The 14,565-nt window shown below is 34.8% G+C and overlaps 1 protein-coding gene across 2 annotated transcripts in view; it reads left to right on the forward strand.

Moving 5' to 3' along the window:
* The first annotated feature begins 4,942 nt into the window (after positions 1-4,942).
* The window catches only part of LOC149785278 (putative GTP-binding protein 6), a 40,384-nt gene continuing 30,761 nt past the window's right edge, over positions 4,943-14,565 (forward strand). For both annotated transcript variants that reach the window (XM_089979143.1, XM_089979144.1), the window contains exons 1-3: positions 4,943-5,569; positions 8,142-8,249; positions 13,084-13,190. In XM_089979143.1, the coding sequence (XP_089835269.1) occupies positions 5,215-5,569; positions 8,142-8,249; positions 13,084-13,190 (570 nt within the window). In that variant the 5' untranslated portion in view covers positions 4,943-5,214. The remainder of the gene's footprint in view (positions 5,570-8,141; positions 8,250-13,083; positions 13,191-14,565) is intronic.

A 14,565-nucleotide genomic window follows, 5' to 3' on the forward strand; every position in this document is an offset into this window, starting at 1 on the left:
CGTTTCAGCAATCTTCTAGACCTCTTGAGAGATCAACCCAGGACTCTTCCTCACAGGTTTGATCTTCTGTTGCAACACAGGGTCTTCCTTCTGCACAACAGCACACACCTTCTCCACCTTCATGCTTGGCTGATCTCAAATGATCTATCTGCCAGAACAAGTTTTTGGGGCAGATTGTCAGTTGCATCATTCAAGCCAGTAGAGCTTTGACAATAAGATCTATGATGCTTTGTCAAGAATCCTTTTTGATGATGCCATAGGAAAAACATTGATCCAGGCTGTCTCTGTAACTTCCATTGCTGATTTCCATTTCCTTTTCAAGAACAAACGATGTTTAGTATCAGCTCTGAAGGGCTATAGAGCTGAGATGCAGTTTGATTCATGCATTGTCTTTTGACACACTGTTTCCAGTTTAATGTCAGTTATGATTCCATTTCCTTCTTTTGTCCATTGGGAATTTTAGCCTAAAATCAGTTACCTTCGGTAGCTCCATCACCAGCAGCGATTCCCAGTCTTGGTCAGATCTGTGCTGGAGATGATCGAGATAAGCTTTCGAGCCCAGTTAAGGCACTGAATTTTTATCTAAATGGCTCAGAAGGGAAAACAAAGGGTAATAAACATATTTTCTTTCCTCTTAAAGGCTCTATTGATATTTTTATGTTTTGGCCTCCACTGTCTCATGTCACCACAATCAAAAGATTATCAGTCTCATAATAATAGAGACACCCCTTTTATGAAACTAAAAGCCCATGAGAGTGGAGCTGTCACAGCCTCGTGGGCCTAGTCTTCCTTAAAATCAGATCTCCACAGTCCTACACTGAGATCTGATGGATGGAGCCCCGAGTGGCCGAGTGGTCTAAAGCACTCACCGTTCCGGATCACTGCCATCTCACCTCTGTCTGCATGGGTTCAAGTCCAAGGCTTGGCTAGCATGGGTATGTGGGAAAGCCTGCCAGTAGCTTCTCGTAAGTCAGTGGTCCTTCCCTGGGTTTTGCAAGGTTCTTCCTCCACCTGTTATACTGGCCGCCATATAAAGCCTTTCTTGTGCTGAAAAATGGCGTTAAACCCTCGAACAACAACAACAAAGATCTGATGGACACCAATAAGAGGTCATGTCCTGTTGACCCTCCAGGTCACTAGTCAATTCACTGCTTTCAAATTTCAGAAAGGGATGCACAACATTCAGAAAATATTACTGAGAGTAACTCTCCCTAACTTGAATTTGTGATGCTTTAACTGATAGGATACTAAAATTAAGTGGACGGGAAATTCCAAAGGTCACCAAAATGTGTATGTCACATCTACACTTAAGATGCTGGAGATCTGATTTTAATCAGATTGTCATGAAGGCAGTATTTTGGTGATCCCATACTACATTCTGTTCTTTCTACCTCTGCTCATTAGCACAACAAAGCACAGGTATTTTCTCTCTGGGACCCATAGTTTCAGCACAACATGTGGCCCTGAGAAACACTAACATTCTGTAAAGAGGATTTCTCCCTGAGTCCAGAGCACTTTCCATTTTTCTTTCTATTTGATCAGTTTAGCACGTCAGCCTACCCACCTGACTGACAAATTCAGATGTGCAATAGCAGTGGGTAAGCTGTTGCTGCTATTAAAATGTTGGGGGTTGTGGGGTAAAACTAATTTTTTATTATCCAGTACTTACCAGTCATTATTGCCAAATGCTCTCCTCCCAAGCCGCTCTGATGTCCTGACATAATTGTCATTTATGAAATAGATGACTGCTTCTACAAACGCATGTGATAGTTGAATGAATAGATGATTCTCCGCTCTGTGGGAGTATGTATTCACTTTAAATGGATGGGATTTATTTTACATGAAAAAGAGTTTACAAAATAACATTTACACAGTTCCTGTCCAGTGGTGAAGGAACAGCCTCATATGGTCCACTCCTGCCAGAGCCCCCTTATTCTGCAGACCTATTGGTCCAGAATCTTTGGCCCCTCTCAATGTGTAGAACACAGCATACAGGTTACACAAAATACTCTGCCTTAAGTGATTCCCCATGAACAGCTAAAAATATAATGTCTCATATACATTACACTTGCACACACTTTGTTATGTATTAAATTATTTTTTAAGAACAACTGTTCAGGATTATTATAATAATAACCATGTTCATTTATGGATCTCTCTCTGGCAAGAATAAATACACTGGATTACATGAACTCAAAAACTACTCATCACTGAATGCACACAACGTATATTTGATTCAGCTGTCTGTTCAACTATAAAAATGGCTGATTTGAAACAGACTATATTCTATCTAGTAACATGGCATTATGTAAGATATGTTTGACTCTTTAAAATGTAGAATAAATTCCAAAATGTCCAATATATAAAGCAATTCTATCATATAAAATGAATAGTAAGAAATAGTATATTTTCATCTTTGCATACCTCTACAGCTGAAGATTGCTTCTGTAAAGTGGTCAGCTTCCTGACTACACTTATCTGTTTTGTGATGATATAGAAAATTTTGGCTATAAGTGCCCTGGTTGAGGTGAAATCCACAGCCAGAAAACTTGATAATTGTAATTCTTGCCACTGGCACTTTCTGTGTGGCATTGGGTGAAGCAAATTCAGTATTTTGAAGGAGCTGAGGTTGAAACTATATTCTGCATACAGCAAAAATAATCCATGTACATTTTTTTTTTATTTATTATTAAAAAAAGGTATTTTGGTACAGCACTTCTCAAAAACCCATTTATAACACAGGGTCAAGTGTGGATCAAGTTGTTTTTTTCTTCTTGAAAATACCCAACGAATTGGTTCCTATTTGTTGAAATTAAAGAAAATTGTTATCAGAACTGGTAAATGAAAGCTTGGCATATTGCTCATTTTATCATCAAAAATGTCTGGATATTAGAATCAACATCATGAAATTCATAACCTTTAATAAGAAGTCATATATTCTGTTAAATTTTCTTTACAGAAATAAAATTTTGAGTACACTGTAAATAAAAGTATGGGATGAAATTCCATTGCATGAAACTCAGTAATGCCTACTGGTGGCACAATTTATGAAATAAACAGCAAGTAAATAAGTTTGGTCAAGTAAAATTCATGTTTTAGTTTTAAAATTCATTCACCTTTTAAGAAAGTTTCAGTGCACTCATCATAAATATTCCCTCTTGTATTCAGACATGAAAAGTGTCAATCTACTATTACAGCAATGTCAGCAAGAGTTTTATGAGAACCTAATTAAGTGACAACAGTGTTTTGATCTCCAATTTGCAGAAGTGTTTGTTGTACATGTATTGTTACAATCAATTAAAAGTAGATCTGCTTTGTATTGTCACATTAATTATGGCTTTTGTGTCAACTGAAATTAAGGGGTGGATTAAAAAAGTTAAAAGGCATGCAAATCCTACCCATGTAAAAGCTAGCAGTGATGTTATTAGATTCAGTTCATTACTTTTCAATTGACCAGTCAAAGAATGTTATAAATATTGTCATGCAAGTAACTTAATTAAAATGTCTAACATTAATTAGTGGTTTATCATACTAATGTGATCAAGAATAGAAAGGGAAACAAGCATAAGGAGTACTCAGTGCATGAAGAGCTTTGTTTCACTGATGTTTCATTATGGAGAAGTGAGATCCATAGTTTTTACTATGGTTAAAATTCCCAAATTGATGAGCAGAAATTTCAATATTACTTGCAGTAAAATCACAGCATCAATATTTTACGAATAGAACAAAAAAATAGAGTTTCAGCATTGATGGTTGTTGTTTCATGAAATAAATGTCCCTATTTTTTTAAAAGTCAATTTTGTTTTGTTGTGAATCAGTATATCAACATTTACATGCATAATATGTGATGTGTGTTGGCAAATCTTAAAGTAATGTTTTTAACTGTCTGTCAGAGGTTGGTTATCCTGGAAATAAAGGTAATTTATACAGAAAAGTGAACAACTTCAATAAAAATAGACAATTAATCGTTGACAGTGATTCCCAACACAAAGGTAAAATGAATATTAAACCATCATCATGGCTACCCATCACATCTCTCACATCTTTTGCCATCCACTGAATAAGTATTTTGATGTCATCCTGACTCACCATGGAGGGCAGCATTTTCAGTGGGGTCTTAAAAGTTTCTACTCCTTGCAGTTTACGTAAAATACTGTAAAATAAGATTGATGTTGGCAGAAACCAATGCCAAGTTGGTATCATTTAATGCTATATTGTTTGTAGATAGATTGCTTCAAACATGATGGAACAGTTTGAGGAGTAGGCCTGTATACTCGGCATTGTGGGATAGGTAGCAGATGGGTCAGAGGCTTGGGCTTGAGCAGACTGATCTCCCAGTAATCTTGTGCAGAGTATCTCATCACACCTTGTCAGGTCCATTGTAGGCTGAATATAGCTAAATTATACTTATTTAAATTTAGGCTCACAAATATCTTGTAAAATTTTTCAATAAATGGAAAAGAGATAATTTATTTCATAGCATATGCATCTGCAAAGACGGGATTGTGTGCAATTTCAGTTTCCTTCTGTCTGTCAATGTTATAACTCACTCAGTTGGAAGAAAATAAATGTTTTTATGAACAGAATTTACTTCTAATTAAAAAATATATTTCAACTACTTTTGCTAATCTTAGATGCCTTGTTCATCTAGTAGTGAGAAAACGTGCATGTACTTTAAATAGTCTTATCTTTTTAGTTGCAGAATGTTGCGAAGGAATCCCACTAGAATTGAACTTAAAGTAGATGACATTGACAAAGAATATGAATTAATGAAAAGAGAAAAAGAACTGGACCTGAGGAAGCAGACACCTTTAACTGAGAGCCCTTCTGTGTCAGAAAGCAGTGTACTAAAAAGCAGGACTGAAATTATACATGAGAGGATTGGGTATGACCCAAAACCTCAACCTCAACCTTCCAGATTGCCATTACATTAATTGTTTTCTCTAGTTGACTATATAAGTAGGACAATTTTATCTATGAAATGTTTTTTTAAATATACATTTTACAATTTACTTTGTACTCTTCTGTATTGACTCTGAGTGTAATTAGAATATTTTATCATTAGAGGTAATTATTGACATGACACAGACTGAATTTATGTGTGCGAAAAGAAACTTTAAGCTTTAATTTGTGAAATACATGAATATATATACATGTGAAGTGTATATTTCATACTTTTTATCATAAAGGACGTAAGAACAGTACTTGTGAAAAATGCGAGCCTTATTATATTTCCCAGGATTAAAAATTCTGAAAGAGGCCTGCATGTCAAATATCATCATTAGCGGAAGATGCATCAATTCCCAGCTGTCAAGAAAATATGCAACATTTTACAGGAAAATCTCTTTATATCATGGTGTGAGTTTGCAGAAATGTCTGAAATTCTGGTCCAGTAATGTTTCTTCAGGTATCCTGCGTAAAAGCAGAGAATTGTATTCAGGCTGTCCCCATTATTTGTCTGCTTACGATTCATATGGGATATGCAGGTCTTCCATATCAACAACAGCAACAGTGAGATCAGACAATATATCAGATGAGGAGGACTTGTATATATTTGAAAATGATGCAGGTAATATTTAATTTCAGGTAAGTTGCCTAAAGTAAATTTATGTATTGTTTAGTATTTACTGTACCGGGCTGATCAAATCCCATAGCCTGACATCTGAGACTATATGTTTTTAAAGTTTTACATGTAAAATTCTCCAAGGTTCTTGTCTGAGACAAGTGCTTTTTTCCCCCAATTTTTCAGGCAAGCACTTTTTTCGTATTTTAATCACTTTATCTGGCCATTTATACTATCGGGGCATACTGAATGCTTGAATGTACCTGCATTTGTTCATTGACATCCACAGTAAGTGGTCATTGATAACTCTGTTACTGCTTGACTTCATATTGGGCTGTGTGACCAAATGATAAGCCAATCAAACCACTTAAAACAAAGAAATCCAGCATGATTAATTAGCATTGTTTCCAGAGATGGAAAATTCCTATGAAAGTTGAAGGGTAAAACATGAGGCTGCCACTGAGTCTAACGTAACTATTCCTTCAAAGATACATATCCCAGACTCAGGCAGCAAGAAATATCAAAGTTTACACTATTAAGAGACGAAGAAATTTTCAGCCACATTGGATTGATAATTATCCATGGATTGAAAACATGAATTCTGAAATAAAGATATTTTGCAGTTATTGCAGACAATATCCCAGACTGGCAAAAGTTGAAAATTCGACCAGTATATTTGTCAATAGAGCTGACAAATTCATGATTTAATCAGGCAAGTCTCATTACAGTTTTGGACCTCATAAACCTGTGCAGCCCATTAGCCTGAATTGGGCAATATGTGCAGAAAGTCACTGAAGTTAGAGTGGTTAAAACTCCACTAGGAAAAGCCATTTTAAAACTTACTATGAATGAAATGCAAAGCAAATAAAATGGGACCTCTTTATTATGGCCTGCATGTAACAAGATACCCAGGTTGGATTTTGGGTTTATAACAGAACAGTTTTGATGGTGATACAAGTACAATGTTTAATGATGAATGACTTGAATGAGAAAAGAATTATGATTACAGTGTGCATGTATAAGATCCAAATATTGGACAAATTAACATAATCCAAATGAACCTAATAATGCAACAAATGAAAATACAAATAAATGACCTTACACAGAACAAGGACATGGGTGAATGAGTCACATAAATTCACACGACAAAAAGAATGATGTATTTTACTCCAGTAGTAAAAATGAATTCACTCAAATAGCTAAAAATGAGATATTTTACTCAAATAGCAAAATGATGAAAACAGGGAAAGATATCATACAAAATATCTTTACAGTCCCAAAACACTGGGTATTACAAACCCCAAAATTAGCCCATGGCTAAAAGATTACATGTATGGAGTTACACACTCTGTTACCAGCACACATAGAAGTTGACCAAAGCAGCTGTAAAACTGAACCATAGCAGCCATAGAGCTGAGTGAACAGTGTTGCTGATCAAGTAGCAGGTGATCAGGCATTGCTGACCAATTGGTGGGCGCTGATTGCTTGATTGACCAAGGAACTGAATGGTGGTTGGAGACTACCTGGAATACTGACTGCTTGATTGACCAGTGAGATTGAAATTTGGGGGCACGTGAAAATGCAGGTGCGAGAAGTTAATTTTCTAAAACCACATGTCCTGGACAAGTGGTTGAATAAAACTTTTTATCAATTCTGCTCTGTACATAAAGGATCCATTGTAAACTTTTTGAATATGTTTGGGAAATATAGATTTAACTATGCCCACCCATATGTCCATCCAGTTCAGTTTTGTTTCATTTAGATTTTATTATAGTATTTTCCTTGGGAACAAAAACATATTTATAACTATGTACATAAAGCATAAGTCAATGTAAAGTCGTTACATATAGAGCTAGGAATACACATACATTTCGAACAAGAATTAGCTGCGTACAGAATCTTGTGTTTCATCTTTCATAATTCAATTAATTGTGTTCAAGTCTGCCAAGATTTTGTCATCCTGTTACGTATTGTGCATTATAGAGCAAGGGCCCCACATCCCAGAACATCACCATTTGAGTCATTATCTTTTTATATCCCAAAGTTGGAAGAGTTGCATTGAGTATGGCACAATCTGTTTTGCTTGCTCCCATTTTTCAGGTAGCCTCAACTCTGCCATTATCTGAAAATTATAATAGTATCTCCTCAAATTATGTAATTTCTGAATTAATACCATACATATCTCTTCTTCATTTTACAAAGTATTACCAAAAAGTAAATACTTTTGTGTTTTAAAAATTTCAATGGCTCTTTGTATGTACAAGAAAGCCCTTATGTCCCTGAGATCTTCCATAAAAATACAACATCTCAGATCCTGAAGAAAACATTGTTAGCTAGCTAATTTAAAATAAAGTTGCAAGTTTAAATCTTATTCAATGAAGTGAATGTTTGGAGAACCTGAATTTCATAGATGAGGCTTAGGAATTTATTAAGGTAGAGAAAGTCGGAGAATCCTTTTGAATCAGTTGGGACCATGGATCAAACTTGGGACTGCATAAATGTAAAATAAATATGTTACCAGTTTGTCAATCAGAATCATTTCAATGATTGATGAAACTTTTTTCTTTTCCCACCACAGATCTTGAGAATGAAGAGGAGGACCTTTTAGCCCATGAGATTGAACAGTACTTGAGGGAGTATTCTGCCATTCCAGGAATTGGACACAAAGTGTTTGTCATCCAGCCAGGTTAGATGTTTTCTTTAGCTCAGGACTAGAGTTGAAACAGTACATTAAAATTTATGAAAATATTAATATTTCTCAGGCATATAAAAGATATACATATTTTGATACCTGTTATGATAGACAAATGATGCAGCATTTTGTTTTTAAAGTCTCATTACATTTTTGAAATCATCATTTGTATTTTTATTTCATCTGGCCAGCGATAGTGAGAATAGTATATTATTATCCATCTTTATGTGTAACTATTCAGGAGGACATGTTTTTGATGCAGTTTTTATCAAACTTGGAACATAGGCTTATGTCATCATTGTCATGAAAAAGTTTGAATATTAGCAAGATCTGTGCATGTTAATGAGTTGACCTTGCATCTCATTGGTTGAGCATGTTTCCACTCCAGATCCCAAATATCTGATCCGATTTTTATTAAACTTGGAATATGTGCTTTTCATCATTAAAATCAATAATGAGCAAGAGCCACACATTAATGACAGTATCTTCCGTCTGATTGGATGTTCTTGTTTCCACTCTTGAGTCCATATTTCTTATCTGATTTTGATCAATTTTTTGCAACATAAACTTATACAATCAGATCTTAGGTTTGATGATGATCAACATACACACTGAAGTGGTATTGTGTCTGATTGAGCTTGTTACCATTCTATAAGCACTATTTCTAACATGGTTTTGATCAAACATGGAAAATGGGCTGATTAAACTCTTGGATAAGTTAGTAATGAGCACGATCCATGGTTGTCAGTGAGGTGATCTTGCGTCTGATTAGATGACCTTGTTTATCATTCAGGAGGTTACATTGGTAACACTTTTTTGAAAAAAGGCCTATTGGATCAAGATCTCACATGATTTTGATAATGAGCAAGATCAGTGCATATTTATAAAGTGATCTTACAACTGATTGGCTCAACATTTTATTACTCTATTGACTGTTTTTGATCCAAATTGAATAAACTTGCTGAATAGACTCAAATGATAAAGATGTCCACTAAATTATATTACAGTGCAATGTTTGAACATAATGAGATTCAGCACAGTTAGAATTAGCTCTGAAATGAAACAGTTCTTTTAACTTTTAAATGACCTGTTCTCTCTCTTGCTCTCTTTCTCTCTCTCTAACACACACACACACACACACACACACACACACACACATGCAGTTAAAGTAAGGGAAGTAAACCATGATGCTGACTATTGTGAATTGGATTTGAGGTTACATAGTTCTTCCCCAAGCAAAAATAATGAAAACCAGATATGACAGATACATTTTAGAATATAAGATGTATACATGTACTTTCAGTAGAAAATATTACAAATATTAGCAATTTAATACACTTTAAGGATTAAAATGAATAATTTCTGATGTAAAACTGAACAAAGTAGAAAAGAAGTTGTTTATAGTGACAATGCTCAGTTGCAAGCTATATTCTTATTAAGGATGAGAATTAGGTTTTCACAATTATAGGTATTTGTTTGCAGGTGATTGTGTTGCTTTTTTTTCAATATTGATTTTGTTCCAATAAAAACATACTTCTTTTTTTATAAAAAAACATGTAAAAGTTTATACATTTATTTGCATAAAACAATTTCTAAAAACCTTGTTGCATTTGAAAATTCTTAAATATTTGAAAGTAAGTTTGATATATTTGTGAAAATAGTTTGACAGTTTCTTGTATGGGAAGGTTAATGTGCTAGAAGCATTTGTCATTTATGTGTATTATTTTATGGCATTGCACATATTCATTGCCATTACTCACAAATTATTTAAAATTTGTTTTTTATATTTATATTTTATATTTCTAGCTTTTAATAAGGAAAATACCCCATTGATATAAATTTTGGGAAATACTTTACATAAATTGTGTTTTTATAATACTACATAAGCCTTCTTGGTGAATTTGGTCAGCTGTTATGTAAGCCAGGTGAGTGATTTTAAGCCCATTTGGGTTTCTTGTTTGATAAAAGGATTTGTTTGGTTCATAGAATGTTTGATTTTTATATATCCACTGTTAAGGTCAAGTGTATCAAGTTAGGATCTTTTCTGTCCACCCATTTATGTCTGTTAGTTTTAGCTTCTACGTGTTAATTGATGTTACAGACCATATACCCTAACCAGACCTTTTGCATATAATGTACTTGCAGTAAAAGGGGAAAAAAATCATTTTGCTTAAGAAAGGTTGAAATTTGAGGTCACAGAGACTCAAAGAAGAATATGGTTTTGACACAAAAACTTCATTTATTAGCAATATACTTGCTTCAGTTTTTATGGATGGAAGGGACTTGGCGAGAAAGAAACTTTTCATTCTGTGAGACAAAAAGTCAGAGGTTCTAAATGATGTATTTGTAAACAAATTTATATTACTCTATTGCAATAGAAGAATGGGGTATATTGCCTGCTATACATCCACATGTCTCATAAGTACATATATCCATCCCAAAACTAATTTAGCATGATAGGACAAAATGTATTAGGAGTAGTGCATAGATAACAACAATTACACTTTTGTCATAATCATTAGACTTTTTCACTGAATTATGTCTTACACTTGCATGTACATAATTATGCTATTTTGATACATTAAAAGAAAAATTACATACATCATATAAATTTGAGATTGTTCTTGAAAATAAGGCTTCTGCATAACAATTTGCATAAGAGTACATTTGTCCATCATAGATTTGCATGTACTTTCCCAATACTCTCATTATCTTATAGCAGCTGTATAATTTCCATAAAACAGGTAGGTTTCTTCACTTTAAAAACATCTCCTGCAGATTCAATATATTGTTATGAAAATAAACTTCTTCTTAAGGTCTGGTGGTTGCTTAATGAATTGGGAGTGGGTTGGTTCTCTATTCTTCTGTATACAACCTACAAGCATTGTTTAATCTTCATTTATTCTACATCTGGTGTTCAATGTTTTATATAGCAGTCTCATCCATACAAGATGAACATTGTGAAGTGAGTATTCAGCTGATGTTTTTAGGTAATACTCACTGTCCTCCCATTGTTTTGACGTGACCATACTTGATTATATTCGCATGAGCAGTCTGATTGCTTCCTATACATTGTTAATAGAATGGCAGGTATAAAAGCTGTGCAGAACAGTTCCCAGCAAAACAGATTCAATCTGGTTTGATTGCATTCAGCTAGAAGATATATAGCTCTGCCTGTCGTACTCACAAAAAGATGACTTCTGTTTCTGCTGCAGTAACACTACTGCTTTTCCCGCCATCCAAAAACCAAATTCTTTGACCTTGTAGCCAAATGATAAAAACTGTCTTGCTTTTAAATTTGACATTTTGACGCCTTTGACATACACTGTGAACACAACTGGAGCGTTATGAGTACAGGCGAGATAAGAAATGTTTGCACATTGATTCACATGATATTCCTTGATATAAACAATGGCTTCCTCTTGAAGGAAAAGACAGAAGTCAGTATAGATATATTCCTTTGACTGCTTAAGGCAGGGAGAAACCACTGTTTGGCTAGGAAACACCTGACCCCTGATTGCAAAAGGCAGGTAACATTTAGATACAGGACATTTATATAGGAAATTTGTAGAAGCAAATTAGAATGGCCATTGTGAACAGGTGACTGCTGAGTTAAGGTGACCATCAGGACAGGTTTGACTGTATGTGTTGTATATGTAATTTGTCACTGTGTTTTGTATTTATATTCAATAGCTAATCCACATGAATTTTGCCCATTTGTGATGAGATCTTGAACCATCTCTATGTTAATAGCAAAAAATGTATATGTTTGATTTACTTTATTGCGATTGTGAGATGTAATACTGGTATGTAGATTATACTTTTTATGTTCAGACTGTATGCGTATATCAGGATCTCAGATTAACTTTGTATGACATTATGCATATATGAGGATCTCAGATTAACTTTGTATGACAGTATGCATATATGAAGATCTCAGCTTAACTTAGTATGACTGTATGCGTATATCAGGATCTCAGATTAACTTTGTATGACATTATGCATATGTGAGGATCTCAGATTAACTTTGTATGACAGTATGCATATATGAAGATCTCAGATTAACTTTGTATGACAGTATGCATATATGAAGATCTCAGATTAGCTTCAAATATGAGCACATCGACACAAACTTAATCAGGCTGCAACTCCACTATGCAAAAAAAAGCCACCTATATTTTGGTTCTATGTCCCCCAAATGCTGATTTTGTGTGCCACCACCACCACCAATGGCATGCCTTTCCAATCAGGAAATAAGTTTAAAAATACACCTACAACTTTTCTTTAGTTGATGTCCATCCACTTCTGTGTTGGCACTTGCAGTGACCAAAGTTTCTAAATGTGGAAAGAAAGCTGGAAGATGACAATGAATATCCATCTTTAAAGAAGGAAAATGTGATGCCGGTAATACAGTTAGGGTTGCCACCTGATGAGCTCCAAAATATTGAACACATATGTGAACCCCTAGGAAACTGACATGTTATGACACTACTTTTTTCTTTTCAATACTGAACAGTTCCTTCAAATAGGTGGCAACAGTAAATACAGTTCAGACAACAAAGTTAGGGTGACAAATCTGTTAAAACCAAATTAGATTGTCTTGTTTTTAACACTGCTTATGCATTACGTACTACAATTTCCCTTTGTCCCCATAAAATGTTGTATGTTCCCCACATTTAGAGGGTGGGGAACACAGTGTCCCTAGCACTTGGGATCCCTAGGTGAATTACTGATGATATTAGACAAATTGACTATGAGCAACATTTATATGTGTTTATATAGCAAAAAAAAACAATAATGTTGACATGTTAATGGTTTTATTTTACAGCAATAAGATGGGGACCACAGAAAAATTACAACACCACACCAGCTCTCCAGTTAGCTGAAGCATGTGCACTTGTAGATTCAATACCAGGCTGGAAAGTTGCCAAAACGGTAAATGTAAATGCAATGGGCTCCCAACTGCAAATATTGTTGACACTAATCTATCATTCCATTTTGCATTATCAGATCAGTATGTATTGTACATTTGAAATCATGAAAAACTAACAACCCAGACCTGTTGGTGCATGAAATGGTGGTAGTCTTCACTGTTGCAGCTGGGGCTGCATTGTAATTACAGAGTTTTACACAACCTTTGTAACAAGAATTTAGATTGGTTAAAATCGTGATGCAGAAGACTAGAAGTTATTAGGAACCATTTATGTATTCATTCACCTTCTTGTGCACTTTGGCAATGTTTGTGAACAATTATTACAATTATTTCTTGAAATTCATTATTATTTTATAACCAGGAAATTATTTATCCAGGAAATATTATTTAAACCCACGAGAGCACAATAATAAATTCTTTCAACCTGCTGATATCTTTACTAGAAAATTTTACACCACACAAGACATAACACTTTTTTATTGCTTTTCCTGACAGAGTAAAATGTGTCAGTGAAACATATGTGCATTGGACCTCGACCAGTATAAGATTATTTGAAATATCAATTACACATAATCACTCCCATTTACTGAATTGAATAGTGAGTGAATTGTTTGAAATATGATCACCTCTTGATTCAAACATTTTTTTCACAGTCTAATTAATGGTCTTCTTTAGGAGGTTTTACTGTGTATGAATTAACACATGATTAATCAAAAACATTGACCTCAGTTTGATAATGATGGACATGTAAGGAACAGTGCTTACTTGTAAACTGGAAGAGAAGGTTGTATGCTTAAATCCAGAGTTTTATTTGTACTGTACAAGTTGCAAAAGTCATAATTGTTATGTTTTGATTATTGATCAACCATAGGCTTAGAATTATTTGTAGGTGATAATAATAGCTATTATAAGAGTAAGGGGGGGGGGCGGTGCAGTTGGCCAAGTGTCTAAAGCACTGGCCTTTATTGATCATTACCATCTCACATCTATTCATTTGGGTTCAAGTCTCAGTCTGTGTCAATGGTTCTTACTGGGGTTTTCATGGGTTCATCTCCACCAGTTTTTCTGGCCACCATGTATAGGCTGTAATGCACTTTAAAATGGTGTTAAACCCAAAACAGGGGCCCTGAGTGGCTGAATGGTCTAAAGCGCTCTCCGTTATGGATCACTACCATCTCACCTCTGTCTGCGTGGGTTCGAGTCTCAGATTCAGCCAATGTGGGTATGTGAGAAAGCTTGCCAGTAGCTTCTCAAGGTTCTTCCGGGGATTTCACTGGTTCTTTCTCCACCAATAATACTGGCTGCCATGTATAGCCTATCATGTGCTGAAAAATGGCGTTAAACCCTACAACAACAACAACAACAACAAACCCAAAA

This window comes from Sinohyriopsis cumingii, chromosome 13 (assembly GCF_028554795.1).
Source record: "Sinohyriopsis cumingii isolate HCF-2022 chromosome 13, ASM2855479v2, whole genome shotgun sequence".
NCBI lineage: Eukaryota > Metazoa > Mollusca > Bivalvia > Unionida > Unionidae > Sinohyriopsis > Sinohyriopsis cumingii.